This window comes from Anas platyrhynchos, chromosome 3 (assembly GCF_047663525.1).
Source record: "Anas platyrhynchos isolate ZD024472 breed Pekin duck chromosome 3, IASCAAS_PekinDuck_T2T, whole genome shotgun sequence".
Taxonomy (NCBI): domain Eukaryota; kingdom Metazoa; phylum Chordata; class Aves; order Anseriformes; family Anatidae; genus Anas; species Anas platyrhynchos.
Window position 1 is genome coordinate 26193184 of NC_092589.1, and position 17255 is coordinate 26210438.

At 34.3% G+C, this 17255-nt stretch overlaps 1 protein-coding gene across 10 annotated transcripts in view; it reads right to left on the reverse strand.

Annotated features, from left to right (window-relative positions):
- Positions 1–17255, reverse strand: part of SYT14 (synaptotagmin 14) — a 98009-nt gene that overhangs the window by 24801 nt on the left and 55953 nt on the right. For all 10 annotated transcript variants that reach the window (XR_011808107.1, XR_011808106.1, XM_072035573.1 and 7 more), the window contains 2 exons: positions 13399–13667; positions 11109–11558 (listed from right to left, as the gene is read on the reverse strand). Coding sequence is in view for 8 of the 10 variants with exons in the window: in XM_072035573.1 (XP_071891674.1) it covers positions 11109–11558; positions 13399–13667 (719 nt within the window). In the remaining 2 variants the exon portion in view is untranslated. The remainder of the gene's footprint in view (positions 1–11108; positions 11559–13398; positions 13668–17255) is intronic.

A 17255-nucleotide genomic window follows, 5' to 3' on the forward strand; every position in this document is an offset into this window, starting at 1 on the left:
TATTTAGACCCAAGGTTTCCATTTGTTTGAAATAATCTGTCTACATAAGTTTATTTCTATAACTCTTCACTTTCTTCCTCTATAAACACTGCATGTAGTTTAATATACTAAGTTCAATATAATGACTAAGATTCCATAATACCAAAAAGCCTTTTAAGGTCAGTGACATACCAGAATAGGCTAGGAAGGACTGCAACTTAACTGCAGATTTTGAAGAACCTAGATGAACTGTCAAGGTACTGATGGTTTTGCCACAGTACAAGAAGCTGAAGTGGATGGTATTTTGAGGTTCTCTCCAGGACATCAGTCTAAAGCTCTAACCTATTTTTCTCAATTCAGCCATAGCAAAAATATTTTATTAAGAGCAAACATTAGAAGTAAACAAATCAAAATAAACAAACACGAATAACCCACAACTTTAGGTAAAGTCTCTTCCAAATATTTGGTTCAAAGGTTTGTCTTACTATGGTGAATTAAAAATTTTCAGCTTTTCAATTTTATATCACAGAGCCTTGCCCGAAGGACTTAAACTTTTTTGCATATACACCACAGGACAGTACTTTATTACAAAGCTGGGCTGACTTTATTTGACCAATTTGTACAAGAATCATTGCTTTTCACTGTAGTATAGAAGTAATATGTATATTCTACAAAAACTTAATTACTCCAAAATACTGTCCCTGATGACTTTTTTTTCATACCTAGAGACAACACATCACTCTTTAATAAATACATAATAAAAACATTCCCATTAAATAGTATTTGTATTTCACGTGCTGTACAAAAGTCAGCAAACAAAAAGAAGATACTTTTTCCCTTGGTCCCAATAGAAGAGAACACATACAATGCATGATGTCAGACCTGAACCCCTAAGGTGTATTTTCTAAGAATCTTTTTGCTACTCACTGACAACATAGAGAACCTTATATTTGCAACAGTATATGTAAATGGATTTGTCTTTCTTCACTATAATTCCATTTACTGTTACTTTTGTATACTACTGAATTCTGCTCTTCAGCCAAATGAAGTTAATCATGAGGAACGATGTGGCCATACTCAGACAACAGTGAAAAGTTCATTCCCCTCATTACATAGGTTAAAAGCATGCCTCTGTAGGCTTGCAAAACAAGAACATCTGATTCTCTTGGCTTTTCAAAATATACACAGGAAAGATGAAACCTTGCTGACAATCCTTCAGCAACAAAAATCTGATTCACAGCATGTTACTTGTCAAAATGTCTCTCTCAAATTTTAAATGTTAATGTTATACCACTAATCTCTTAAAGAACTTTGTTGCACATTACTTTCTTCTACTTCTATGGCAATACAACTGAGCTCATGGAAGAACTGTGAGGATTGATATACTTAAAAACACAAAGTCCTTAAAAATATGAAAGATGTAACAAACCAGTTCCTTAAATGAAATGACTGATACCCTTTCAGTATACTAAACTTGCAGGAAGTATCATGTTTTTGCTTTTATAGGTAGAACTCAGAAGTTACATGATAGTTGTAACAATATCATATATATTTCAAATATTAAGATTATTACTAGTAATGTCAATAATAAGATTTGGAAAAAAAAACTGCAAAAAAACAAACAAACAAAAAAAACCAATTAAATTAATAAGGTTTCTTTTTTGTTGTTGTTGTTTCTTCCTGTTATATTCCACTGTCATTTTGAAGCTTTTTCAATTTTAAAAACTACAATTCTAAATGCTTTTCAATCTCTGTAGGTTACAGTAAAAATATTTATTTATTTAAAGAAAACCAATACTTTTGAAATCAAGGTTACCTATCTTCACAATATATTAGGGAATAAATTCCAATTTCTATTGCAGCTGCCCCTATTAGTCAAACTAAGAAAACACATAGGTTATTAGTTTTTTGCTTTAAACTAATAACCTGAAATTAGAAACACTGATACATGATTTTAGTCACCTCACCTAAGATTCAGTCTTAAGAAAGCATCATTATTTAAGACACATAGGTGTTTTATTGAAGTTGTTTTGTTTTATATAATTTATTTATCTGTTCATGATTTACTATAAAACTTGAAGCAGATTCCATTTAGACAGAACATGCATTTTTTACTCATGTACTTACACTTTACAGTATTAATATCTTAGTCAATCTATATCATAAACAATACAAAAAATATTCTGACAATATTGCCAATATTATGGCTTTGTTTTAGTAAACAAAACATACTTTTTTGGGGGTAGAATGTTATTCTTTAAATGTTAGCAGCATATCCTATTCACAAATTCCAACTTAAAAGAATTAATCAAATAAATTCATTCAACATTAATGGTATTCTTCACATTAAATGTGTATTTTTTTAAATTATTAAAAATTATTAATGTAATTAAAAGGCAGATTATCTGAAGTGATAAAATTCACATTTCTTGTCAAAAGCTTCTGCTCTGTCTTGTTTTTGTAACTCTTGAAAAAACACAAGGATGCATAATTTTACAAAACAAGTTGTTTTGTCATAAATGAAGCACTCACAAACGTAGATCATATGAAAAATATAGTCCTTTCAATCACTACAGACAAGAGACTGAAACGTTACAAATTCTTTGCATAGCTTTAATTTACCACATATACTGTAATGTTACAGAGTATAGATGCGTGATGATAACATACTAATTTCACCTTTGTGTATTTCCTACTTAAGACAAATATAATAATTTTGAAATGTGGTTTGTTTTCAAGCTTTAGGATACTATGAATAATTATGGTAAAATTAAGATAACAAAATAAAATTTATATAATCTTTATAATGGTGAAACAGAATTCCACTTTTCTGTAACATTTTTAACAAGTTCGCAGTGACATTTCAGGTGCTTTTTTATTTCTTAAGAATTAGTGTTTTTTATCTGAAAGTCTTCTAAATGATCAACTCTGTAGAACAGAACATTAATTATCTGCAGATAAGGAAGCATTTTAAGTTTTCTATGACTTGTTTGCATTTTAAATTACACCTTTAGTTTCCTTGCCATACTGTGAAACTGCATGTAGTTGCTACACAGACTGAATGCGCCTGAAATTTGCACAGCAAACCTTAGCAGCAGTAGAAGGAATTTGAAACGAATGTACAATGGAATTTACTGCATTTACAGAAGTGTTTCATCTTTACATTGCAGAAAAGTCTACTCTCTGCTTATATAGCCATAGGTGAGGGAGAGAAATTGAATTCTGTTTTCTTAGGTAAAAGACACTCAACACAAAGAAACACTGAGGCACTAAAAGCTGTTAGATGTTTGTGCTAGCAATTCAGGTAAGAATACCTTAAATAAAATGCAGACATTTCACCTGCACTCCTGATGAAGCTATGCTAACAGCTCCTGCCCAGACTCACTTCCACATCTCCTCTCTTTACTCCCTGCCAAACGTGACCACGGAGATGTTATTGTGGGACAGAGTCTAAGACCAGACTATGTAATTAGCAGTACTCTATCCAGACAGAGATACATTTACAGATTCAAAGCCACTTTCAGAGCACCCAGGCTCATTACCCAGCTCTCAGATCTGCCTCCTTACTACCTGTTTCTCTGAAAATCCTCTGAGCATCTTAGCCTTGTAAGATATAGAATATATCTGAGCATAGAATGTGCTCAGTGGGGAAAGCAATAGCAAGTAGTTTGATTCTTCCATTTTCTCTCTTGATTACACTCTTTCAAATTGGGAAGGGAGAAAAAGATTCAGTGATCAAACAGTACACATAATTTATGAAAAGTCAATATATGGACCAGTATTTGATTGAACAAAAGGTCATGCAATTATTTTTCACAATAAGCAAATCCATAACATAAAAGGCATGTTTATGATGCATTTGTCAATTAAATTATTTCCTTTTAACAGTTCACCTGGCTCTAATTAAGCCTGCTGGTGGTACCTCTTTTCATTTATTCAGGTCATGTTTAATCCCATGATGTGACGATCACTAGGTGTTTGCAGATGGAAGGGATCTGCTTTAGTTCTCAGAGCTCTCATATGGACTACAAAGAAGAGCAAGAAGTGGAGACAAGCTGGGTTCTCCGGGGACCAGCTGACAGCTAACTGAGCACAAAAGACAAAGACTGAGACTGTAAAGTGAAAGATGCAGCTCAAGGGCAGATAACGAGGGCCATCCTAACAAGAGGCTAACATGATGAGACAAAAAGGATCCCTTGCAAAGGACACCCTATGAAGAGAAATGTTTACCTTATGCTGAATACAGACAGCTTCAATACACCAAAAAAGTAATTATCTGGAAATACTCAAATCTGAAATGAAGGACGCTAATGTAGGATGGTTACATTATACTGCAAAGCCCAGGAGTAAACTCAAAAGTAACATTAAAAGTCCCACAAACATTTAAATTATACATTTGCAGACTAGGTAATTTCATGTATTTGTGCAATATATCTGATCAGGGTTTCCCCTGATGGAAACAAATTGGAGGAAAATAGTGTAGATGCTCTTGCTGAAGGGTGCTCAAAGCTGCAAACGGTAACTGTTTCTATGTTTTTCCTTTTTTTATCCCCCTTGAAAGACAAAAACAATAGTGAGCAGATTTCTGTGTATAGGCATACAGACAAACAAGAAAGAATTCAAATCATGAGAAAACAAAATAGTTAGGAAAGTTAGTATCTAAGGGAAAGAAAGTTCTCCTGGATTTAAAGCTGAAGAACTGCTCAGAGAAGACAAACAGCAGCTTGAAGTCTTCAAAAGTGAGAATTTCACGCTAGTGACAACCTTGTTAATATTGACTTATAAACTCCTTAAAAGCTACTTCTGAGAAATTTACAATATGTTTTTGCAGCCTGATTATTTTGCTTACTGCCCTTTGAAACTGTTCTTTGGATTGGTAAATCATATTTATGTCACAGAGAATGATAGTCTGAGAATCTCACAGATACTCAGTCAAATTCACATTTTTTTCTAGCTTTATGTATTGATTTATTCTAGATGTATTCTAGCTTTATGTAGATTTAAAAAAAAAAAAGTGATCAAAACTAGACATACCATATTAGATAATGTTTGTCAATGGCAGACTGGCCTTCTGAGAATATATGAGTTTTGCATAAATGGTTTACTTTGATTCAATATTGAAGTCATTCATGGCCTGCTGTCATTTGCCTGGGACATTTTAGAAACTCAAAAGCACCTTCATAACACTCAAAATAGCAATGCTGTGTCTGAAATGTAGTAATTTGCTGATATATAGAAATATTAAAGATTGTGGGGATCAAACTGAGTAAAGTTTTTTCAAGCAACTTGATAACTAAAAGGCAAAGTATACAAGTTTTTAATTGCTATTTGATTCGGTGCACATGTATTTAGTCAAATGCAAGGAACAATCTTTTTTTTCTTTTTTTTTTTTTCCTCTTCTGGCCACGTGACCTATTTAGGATTTTGACATACAGATGAAATTCAAAGGATTCTCCAAGTATCCTTATTTTCAGGGTCATGGTAACAAACAAAAGCTATTCTGTATGGGACTCAAATGGTCTCACAATCTCAATACCTAGTCAAGTGCTTCTTGGTCAAATAGACTAAGTTATATGTCACAATTTGCCACAAAACATTAGATGTATTTACAGAAAAAAATCAGGAAAAGCAAACAGCATGGATTTTGAAAGCTAATCAATTTTTAACTGTGATCACTGAACCCATTCAGTGGCAGGTCCTTGTAATCTGGTCAGATTCCATTTGGGTTCTTGACCCTTCATCTGCTAGTGCAGTGCAGACAATTGTTTTCAGAGCACGGCTGCCAGCCTTTGGGTTTTCCCCTATACTCAGAAGACCTGCGGAGAGGGAGCCATGGGCTAATACTTAAGTTCTCAGCTGACAGGAGCAGTGCTAGGGGACACAACGCACCAGGTACACTGGCTGAGGCAACCATGGCACTGAGAAGAAAATGGCTGCTGCCTGCAGGGTGCTCCCATAGGGTACTGCCTCGAAATGCTGAACAACCAGGCAAACGCGGGGAGGCCGCTTCATCTATGATTTACCAAATGAAGTTCTCCTGTAGCTGCAGCAACACGATCACCACTTCCCAATCACTTAATTTCCTTCAAAGAAAGTGTGAGAGCCATGTTTTTTGTTGTGTTAAAGGCCTAATTCTGATCTTTCATGTTTTACTCCATGAACTCAGATGAATTCAGCCAGTTATTCCCCTGATAAGAGTGTGTTTGGTATTTAAAGATAATTGCCCCTTACTTTAACAGACAGAATTTTTACAAGCTACGTGAAAGCATTTATGCACCATTCACATAAAAAACAAGTCTTTTTGGTAGAATTCGAGTTAAATAAAATCCTATGAACAAAATTTTCTATTTGAATCTCTTTTCCTAGACAAGTCTAATCCATCTTTTTCTTAGCTGATTTAAAGTATCATAATTGTAGCTACTGTTTCATAAAATACATGTATACATGCAAACTTCAGTATTTAGCCTTCCCCAAAAAATCCTGAATAGATCATACCATAAGCACATAGCAGTAACGTCATTAGCAGGCCTACAATGCTAGGATTTGCACAAAACTTGACAGCTCCACTCCAGAGGGGCCAAGAATTTCCAAAAAATAAATGCTATTCTGAAAACCTTTTTCCTGAGTTTATGAACTGGTAACATCCATGAGAAGGAATACTAAAGATATGCCACACAAAGGGTAACATGAAATGAATACTATAAGCACAACACATAAACAAGTGCATATTAGGTGAATGACACAAATAAGTACATACGAAATAACTAACCATTGTCCTCAAAAGTGAGAGCGCATTTCTATACATTGCATACAGAAATGTCTTACATGACTCAAAAAATGTAATTAAAATATTTCTCTAGTAAAGATATACAAAATAATCCTTTATGCACATAGGATTGCATATGCCATCCATGCTTTGCTATAAGGGTCACATCTGGGAGTTCAATGTGTTAGAAGTGGAGAATGTTTTAGAAAGTAAGAAAATTTAATTTAAGTTTCCATAGCAAACATCTTGTTATTGACAATGATGAAAGATTACTAGATTTGCTTAGCATGAAGAAGTATGTTTGTATCTTCTAAACTCTACTTAGAAAATCAATCAAAAACAATTAAATAAAATATATAATAAATAAAACAATTATTTTGTTTATATTCTACACCAGAAAAGCAACCTGTGGGATGGTGAAGATGGCTATGCATTTTTTCTTTATTTTTGTTCATATATATGTATAATATATAAAATTTCCAAACAAATTCACTGAATAAAATGCTTTTATGATTTTATTATCAAGTACTGGAGGCTGCTGCTCACTGTCGGAAAAACTTCTTTGTGTATGAAGAGTGAAGAACAACTGAAGACAGGGCCATGGGGACTTCTTGAAGAAAAATAAACAGCATTGCAATGGATTCTGAACTCCAAGAGAAAGGAACAAAAATTGTCAACCACTGTATTAAAACTAGAATATCTTTAAGAGCATCAGGTCTTCCTAAACAGATTATACATACGCAAAACAGCAGTGTCCATCCCTGCTATTAACTTCTGATGCAATGGCGAATTTCTATTAAATCCGAAAGGGACAGGGAGTCTGAGATAACAGTGACATAAACAGTCATATTAGTTCTGTTGCTTCTTGCTCAGTCAAGCACACATGGAAGGCAGCTAGAGGCATTTTACTCAACATGTGATAAATATGGGGCCTGAGAATACTGCGTGAAGAGGAATTCCCTGGTTACATAGGAGAACGACAGCAACTCGTAACAAAGTGGTCTTATGGAATGCGATGAAAGAGTTCAAACTACAGGGGCAGACATGGGGTAGGATAAATCCAAAGGAAATTATGCCTCAACAATTTAACTGCTCATGCAAAATTTGATATGTTTTGAGGAAGAAAGGAGTCTGTTGAGGAGGAAATAATATATGACAACATACCTAAAGACAAACGGCAATAAGACTGTGGGCAACAGGTACTACGCAAGCATTATTTGAAGCATGGAAAGGTGAGGGATAGCCTGAAATCTTCGTTGAGGAAGATGGTTTGTGAACATATGAATCTGAAGCCACTTGTAGCTTTGAAGCCTGTTTAAGGAACATACTAGTATCGTGTATTCACCATGTCAGGTAATTGTCCACACTTTAAAAATAAGCAGAGAAAGCTGCAGGAACAGCTCACGGAAGCATACCGCTATATTTCAAAGGCACTGAACTTGATGGTCCACTTTTACACAGATTCTCTTATGAGCAGCTTTAGTATAAAACTGAAAAAATACTAAACTTCACAACATATGAACTGTTCTTGTAATATCATAAGGCAGATGATTAGCTAATAAAATACATTAATATAGTATCAGACAGAGCAAATAAAATACATTTCTGCAGAAGAGATTAGCACAGATGTTTCAATGGATTAAGAATTTCAGTGACAGAAGGTATATTTAATATATAAAATCCATATAATGAGAATCAGTGGAAAAAAAACAGGGCAATTGTCATGTGTCCAAATATCTTCATAAAAAACTGTCAAATACAAATATTTCTCAGCAACAAAATATTCTACAACTGAGCAAAGTATATTTAATTCAGAATTTATGATGTACCCTCATCATGGATTTTATAGTTACAAATATTCCTGAACAGTTGGATCTCTCTGCACTGAAACAACACTTACCTTCTTCTGTTCAGTAACTCCTAAGTAGCTTATGATTAGGAGGGCATAAAGATTATTGTTGGCTTATTCTAGCAAAAGGACAGCTGAGAAGGAATACAACCGATGTGTATAAACACACCCAGAGGCAAACACCTGAGAACTAATTAAGCTAAGACCAAATGGTTATAAATTGGCCATAAAGAAATTAAGGTTGGAAATGAAACAACCTGATGTTTTCAGATGAAAATTCAATTATTTATTTTTTTAAACAGGATGACTTGGCTGTCTATAATACCCAGGGCTTGAACTCAATCATCCAGCATATCCTCCCACTTCCAGTCAGATACCCTAAAAACATGACAAGTTTTAACATTCTTGTAAAATAACTATACATGTATGTTAAATCCTATAATAGAACTGCTCACTGAAAAAGCATGATATAGGTTATAAATAATACAAAAATAGATACTCAGACGTGAATGAATTTCTAAAGCTGTAAAAACTGATTTGCATATTTAAATAAAACAACAAACACAACCCATAGATGCTTATTCAAGCTATCAAGACTATGAGTGTTCCTTTCAAGCAATAGCCAAAGCTAACAGAAATCTGCCTAAGCACCATTACAGCAACAATCTCTAGACCGTTTCACTTCCTACCAGTATTACTTATTTGCATTCCTTTCCTCCCAAAAATAAGGACAAGACAAGAATGTAGGCATGGCAACTTCACAGAAAATTAATAACAATCTCATTATCTTTGATTCCTTTTGAAATTTGTTTCTACTTTCTCTGCCACAAAAGTCCCCCAAAATAATAAAGAATAATGACCAAAGTGCATATGGGATATACCAATCAAAAGCAAAAGCCTGGCCCAATGCACATATGGAATATACCAATCAAAAGCACTGGCCTCTTTCACTGACATTGGTAATTTTTTTCTTTTTTTTTTTTTTTTTTTTTTTTAAACCAGACCCTATTGAGAACACACACAAATTTAGCAGTACATTTAGAATATTCAGTGCTTTTTTTTCATGGGGCCTTTTTTTTCCTAGCTACTAAACTAGCAAACTTGTCATTTTTAAAGTTCACAGTAGGTAAGTGAACTACTTCATCCTTGGAACAGACTGATTCATACTTCTTCAGGAATCAAAAAAAAAAAAAAAGCTGTTTCATCATCAGCTGATGCTCCATCAGATCCACACTTTAGTCTCAGTTTTTGCTGATTTTCTGTAATTTATTTTTAATAGTGAAATACAATTGCATTTTATTTTGAATGCCTTTGCAATACTCAAGTTTGATAGAAATGCCATTTTAATTGATACACTTTTTTTTTTTTTGAAAACGCAGAACAAATTAACTGCATTTTTTTCTACCTAAAAAAATCTTTTGCTTTCTTTTCCTTTTTTTTAAAAAAAAAGGGGGGGGTGGGGGGGGAAGGATTCCCTTGCTAAGCCACATTCTCTAAGAACTCTATTATCTAAAAAATAGTCATATCTTAAGCAACCAATCCTCCTTGTCTAGGAAGCCTTGACTAGAACATTACAAACATTCTCTTTTTGGACAAAAGCATATTATTTACAAAAACAAAAAGGAGATACACTGCCCAGACAGTAATGCTATAATCATTAATATGAATCTGAAAACCAACCTCATGAAAGACAGGAGAAGCAAGCTAAAGATCCCATGGGAAAAAGAGAGTTTTATCTGGAATCTGCTGTACTATTGGCAGCCACCCGCACCATTGGACAGCTGAATAATACAGACACAGATAACTCCAGTGTTTTTTGATAGTGATAACTAAGTTTATCTCTAGTTACAGTTGCTTTGCTTTATTTCAAATGGTATCGATAAATTATTTTGGGGGGACAAAAAATTGTCCATCAGACCGTCAAGCTTTTTTCCATCAAAAAATCCCTTGCTAGTAGTTTGCACTACTTTTCACACTATTTTTCACTTCAGACTGAATCAGAAATCAATTATTTACAAGATTCTAAACTAAAGTTATTAAAATGTCTTTGCACTCTCAGAATTGCTCTTTCCTATCTTTCCTTCATGAAAAAAAAATAATTATTGCAACCAAGATTTAATTGCAACAGATGGAGGGCACTGGCTAGTATAGCTTTTTTCTTTTTTTCTTTCTTATTTTTTAATTGAAGTGCTGTGGGTGGCAGGGTAAAGATTATACAATTAAATGCATACATATGTAGCATGCATGTATACATACATGCATATATTCACCACTATGTGCCTATTTATAAATCGGAAATTCTAAGTAATTAAAAGGAAAAATACAGGCAGCTTTTGCAGGTGGAAATTGAATGTATTTACAGAAGCTTTAAGGAAAACATCTTGGTGTTAATACGGTGCTATGACTGTTGAAAAAATCCAGTGAATGTGATGACTATAAATATATACACCATTCTTACAAAATTCAGGACAATGTATATCATTGCATTGTTATTCTGCTTCATTTCATACTCACAGACAGACTGTAAGAAGGTTCCAATATCACTGGCACTGACATCTTCCCTTGAAGATTCAATTTTGTTAAGTAAAAAATCTTTTCTCCCACAATCCTCTCTTTTTTCATGCGACGTACGCTGTATAGTCGAAAGCGAACTGCATAATTCCCAATCATCTCAGACTCAACGTGATTAAATTTGAATGTCTCTGTGAAGACAGGGCACGGTCCCCGCTGGATGCTGGTTTTTGCTCTCTGTTTCTTTATAGGGAGAAGAACTAGGTGTACTTGCCATGAGCTTCCACCTGTCCTGCTGTATGTAGGAATATCTGTGACAGCTGTCACTGTCACCAAAAGCTTCTGTTCCTGTGAGTCATAGTCAAAAGTCACATCCAGTGTGCCATATTTAGCTACTGGCTCAGGATCAAAAGGTTTAGGAAGCTGTGAAGATGATCCTCGAGCTGACATATCCTGAAGAAGAAGAAAAAAGCTTTTATTTATTTATTTATTGCATTATATTATTAAGCTTAGCATGGAACTATATAGCTTTCTCTAAGCAAAATGAAGGGACTATGATCTTTTTGTTCATTTCATAAACAAAGTAATTAAACACTGTAAGCCTGAAGAGATGGCTGACTAGCAGCCAAGAAAAAAAAAATCAAAAGATTTTACCTGGCCAATACTGCCAAAAGCCAGGAGCCAATCAGACATAGCTTGGATTAAATTAGGCTGTATTTATGATCTCTTCTTCTCTGTCCCACATGTTAAAATGCATACACATATGTTACAAGATATAATTACCTTACTTTGGTGTGAGTATACACACATTTTAAGTTAACATTTTGTAGTGCTTTAAGACCTGCCTGGTGATTGAGAGCACAGTGAGATGCCAGCAAAGAATACAGGAATTACAATACTTATTTGCACATGCAGCTCTTGCTGCAGTGAACAAAGATTCTATAGATGTGCCAAAAATTACCATGGTTTTATTGATGCAGTTTTACCAGAACTGTGTCAAACGAGTCTGTTCTGAACTTTCCATAAACAGCATCATTCCTAAAACCACACTGTAAACAATTTTAAAACTGCTTATTATCACTTCAATTTTTGAATAAAATATCCACCCACTATGTTTTTAAAACAGCTAGTTTGATAATGATACTGAAACAGTATTTAAAAGGGCTCAACATAATATTTACATAAGTTATCCCAAATAGGTAAAATAAACATATTTCCTGTGTGTTTTCATACTATCAAAGTATGCTTGCTTATACAAGTAGATACTACAATATAGCCTTTCCAATCTAAAAATGTTATGTTCTTATTTTAAACTGGATGCTACATAGCTATGGAAATTCCTTCCTCTGACAACTTCATTCTACAAGTTGAGTGTCTATAAAAATATGCTGACAATATTCTGTGTTCTTATTGTACACTTACACTATTGCCTGGTACGATGTGTAATGGGAAGAACCAGGGTTAGATCTCCTGTAGTTTGTTACTGTTTGAGGATCACATGTACACACTATGCCTTTCTCAGTAATGAAATTCGTGCTGATTGCAGTCCTAGCAGAGGGCCAGACACATGCATACAGCTAGGTATTGGAGGACCTTGCATTCATATAGCAGGTGGGCCTTCCAGATGTTGCACCAACACCTCAGAAAGCAACAACTAACCACAGGGTTTACTAAGACAGAAACAGCTGTTGGCACATCAGGACCTCTCCCTAATATGCACTTCAAAACTTCAGTTAAAGACAAAAGACAAACTGTACCAAAAAAAGGCTCTTCTGCACACTGCGTCAATAAAACAGTACCCATTACATACCAGTGCAGTAATTGTTTGTTAAAGATATATCAAGGAAATGTCAATAAAAGATGAATTCTTTGTAGTAATACTAAATAGATATCATTATAGTTTGTAATGGAAAAAGGGAAAATTAAGTGAACCAAATCTCTATTATACTATCAATAAAAATAAATAAATAAATAAACTTTATAATTTTTTTCCACCATTAAAGATATATTATGAGATGTTCAACTTGTAAAGTGTTAACAGATCCATAGGAAAAATATGTGGAAGAAACACAAGAAATAATTCACTCTTATTGGGAACTTGTTTGAAAATTAAAACTTAGTAACTAAAAAGAACAATCTGAAATCCAGTTGTAGTATTTTCTTACAAATATATATATATATTTTAATGAGCTGTAATATGGGTGTTCATATTTCTGTACACTGGTCTTTAGAAAAAAGCTCTCAAAAGGTTGCATTGCACGATACTTCAGAACATTCAACTGTGTTCATTTACCTCTGGACTAAGGACAGCTGTGCTATCACTTGGTACATCCTCTTCATATCCTTTGTTATGAAAACTTTCTATTTCGTGTCCTGTGCTTCCCTCACTTGGACACTTATATGAACATCTTGGACTGTTGCTACACTGGGAAAATTCACATTTACTGTCTCCAACTTCAGAAGGCGTACATGAAAGATGAGGAGAACCACTATCATCCTGGTATGGAGGTGGCTGCAGTTCATCTAGCGGAGGTGTTCTTCTCATCCTCTGAATGCAGTTAGCTGAGAATAATGAAAATTCTTTACTTACTTTCTGATTATTTACTGTTCAAAGTTCTGTAGAAAACAGTAAGTCCAATTCTGGACAGAATATTAAAAATTGTTCTTAACAAATACTGCCAAAAAATATGAATTCAAAATGGAAACAAATGATCTCAGATGAAAGATGTGGAGAAAAGCAAAGGATTAAATATATAGTCAAAACGAACTGTGTAAACCATATATAAATAAATATAGCACAAATATGACATGACAAGAAGTCTAGGTTTGAATTTTGGTAATGCTTACCTTGCAAAAACCTTTGGGTATCTTGAGTCACATTCTGCACAGGTGGAATGTAGACCAATTAAGCAAACAAAATACACTCCCTAAAGCCATGATATCAAACTTCTGATTACCTCCCATGTAGTTGCTCACCCAGGGAGATAGTTAATTAAACTCTGAGGACAAATAAGTAGTAATAAATGCTGACACAAGCCTTTTCACACAAGTGAACTCTGCTCACCTGTGAATTTAATAAAAGAAGCAGTATCTCAGAGACAGATTCCTTTCTACTTAATAAGAATGGCTACAGGTTACATACCCAGTGTCTAAGAACGTAGACACTGGGTCCAGCCACCAAAAACAGCAGAAAAAGTACCACGAGCAACCGGGTGCCTGGGGGTGAATGCTGGATGCTTAACATCTTTGTTTCATACAGACAGATGAAACTAGATATTTGATAGATGGAACTGTGGTTATATATGTCCTCAGAAAATAAAGCCAGAATGCATGGCTATGAATACAGAAAGTTAATTCCAAACAATTACATTTCAATTTTTGGTCTCATGTTTTACCACACAGTGTTACACAGAGTTGGGAAAAGACAGTAAGTATTCTTTAGCTGAAATGAAAGTAGTTCTAAGGACATGTAAAACCTGTTTCACATATCATTTCTGTCAGCTATAGAGGTTTTAATGAAGGTTTCAATGCACCTCACAAATATAGGAATAACTTAAACAGAAAAATTTCAGACATACTGCTGTCACACAAAGGAAAATCTATCAAAAAAAAGGAAGTTAACAGAAGTATGAGCATTAGTATGAAACAAGTTTTGATTTCAGATTCCGCTAAGAAAGAAAATTATTTTCCTTCCTACATGACAAAGGTGGTATATTTTAGTTTCACCATCAATTTTTTTGCATAAGGGATTGCCCTGCCTATGTCCTAATTTCTCACCAAGTATATGAACCTTTTAATTACTTCAGAGGCAACAACAAGTTTTTTCAATGTATCACTTGAACAAACAGACTATGCCAAGAGTTACCCTTTATAGAACAAAGTTGAAAACAGTAACACATCACTCTCAAGCAACAAGAAGTCTCAGCATTCATGGGAAGCAAACCCAAACACATTGGCTAAAAGAGAGCCATGGTCCATTGTGATCGCCAAAGTTGGGCAATGGAGGGACAGGAACACCACAGCTCATTATCGAGCATATCTACAGCATCAATATATACAGGCCTCAAAGTTCATCTCTTTTGGGAATGCAGGGCTCTTCTCTATACCACTGGGCTGCTAATGGAAATTCTCTGAGTTGTAGCTAAGGCAAACGAGTGATTAAAACAATGCAAAGTGCTCCTAGAAAATGATCCTGGAGTCAGGAATCCTCTCTCCTCTTATAAACCCATCAGAGGCAGCCTACCATTCAGAGCAATCCCAGGTAAAGCTCCTTTGCTGTTAGCTAGCCCAGTGCCACTAACTCCCAAAATGCCAGTCCCAGATAGGGACTGGCAAGGAAAAAAGAGCAGGCAGGGAATCCTACGCTCCAACTGCAGCCATTGGTCCTGCAGATGTACATAGAGCCTTACATGTGAAACCGAGTTCTCAAGTGAACAATCAGAATCTTGAAATCACCATGCAGGAACAATGGGAAAGATCTAAACTGCAGAAAACTGAGAGATGTGTGAAAGCACTTTTTCTTGGACATCAGATAACTCATGCCTGTGAAACTAGATAGGCACCATTTTAGATTCTAAACTGGTATTTTAATCATAATAAAAAAATAAATATCATTTGACTTTCTATACCATCAAAAGAGGACTATCTTTTCACTACTTAATTATTTAAGTATGCATTTAAACTTAGAGCAACAAAATTTCTGCTCATAGTTGCTCAAAGGCAATAACAGCCTTAAAGATAGAGTAAATATCATGCAACTATGACTAAATGTCATTCTTTTTTACTTGTAGTCTGCAAAGCCTTTTTAACCCCCAGCTTTTTCACAATCTAAAGAAACAAAAATGTGTCTGGGTAACTAACAACACCATTATTGTCTTACATTAGTAAATAAAAGGCTCTATGACTCACTTTTTTCCACTTTGATGAACTCCATTATATTTCCCTGTGGGAAAACTGCACAGGCTGCATGACAGAAAACGTACTTTTAATGTAGGTGGGGAAAAAGTGAAGAAAAGAAAATTCTTATTAACCAGCTGTGATTTAAAAATCTCAGAAAAGCAGAACACTGGGACAGGTTTTACCTAGTTATTTCTGAAAGTTTAGTTACCAAACAGAAATAACGTGTAAACACTTAAAACAAATACCCCATATCATGTTTAAAAGTCTAAGGACATCTTTATCAACATGCATACACTGTTTTTGAAGAAAAGTTTTCTCTAAATAAAAAGACATTTTTAAATAACCTTTTTAACTGAACAAATCTCATCTTAAATTAACTTCCCCTTCCCCACAGTAAATGATTTGCTAAAATGATGACTTCATGTTACAGTTCTCTGAAAATACTATGATGTCATTTGAACTACATGATTACATAATTATTGATGATATCAAAAATAAACAGTATCACAGACAGAAGTAAATACAGCAACATTGAATAATGTCTGATGCTAGGTATTTTCCTTAAAAATTGCATAGAAGTAGTAACTAAAATAATCAATCAACAGCACTCTGCATATGCATCAAAGTTTAAAATAAGAAAACAGTGCTAATGCATGCTGGCCTACCCCTGGTTATATTAAATAAAAATGTTTGGATCTGGAAAAAAAGCGTGTTCTGAAATGTCTACTTACATATGGGATCTGTAAATATACCTTGTGTCTTTAAAGTGTAAACTTATATGCAATTACATTTATGCATACTTGTGTCCTGTGAGACAAAGAATGCCTTTCAAAGACCTGTGAATGTGGCTAAGACTTGCTGAAGTTATACTTAAGAAAATTGTTACAGTGAAAATCCAAAATTAATTGGAGCATCTTTTCTGTGCTAGTTTACCATAAATTTTTCTGCTCTCAAACAACACAGAAAATATATTTTACCAATTCCCCCAGTAAACTTCAGCATATTAAGTTATCGCAACAGTTTGGATCAGTCAGTGTGAAAAACAAGTCAACATATATCCCAAATCCGGAAGACACGATTAATCACAGAGAAACCAAATCTTGTACAGCCTGAGGAGGTTCCTCCTATACAGGAAATGCAAGAACAGGGAGGAAAGAACAAAAAGGAAAAAATAAATTTACAGATAAAGATCTAACATCCAGTTTTCCACCCAAAATAAATGGATATTGTCATAACATGAATGAAACAAAG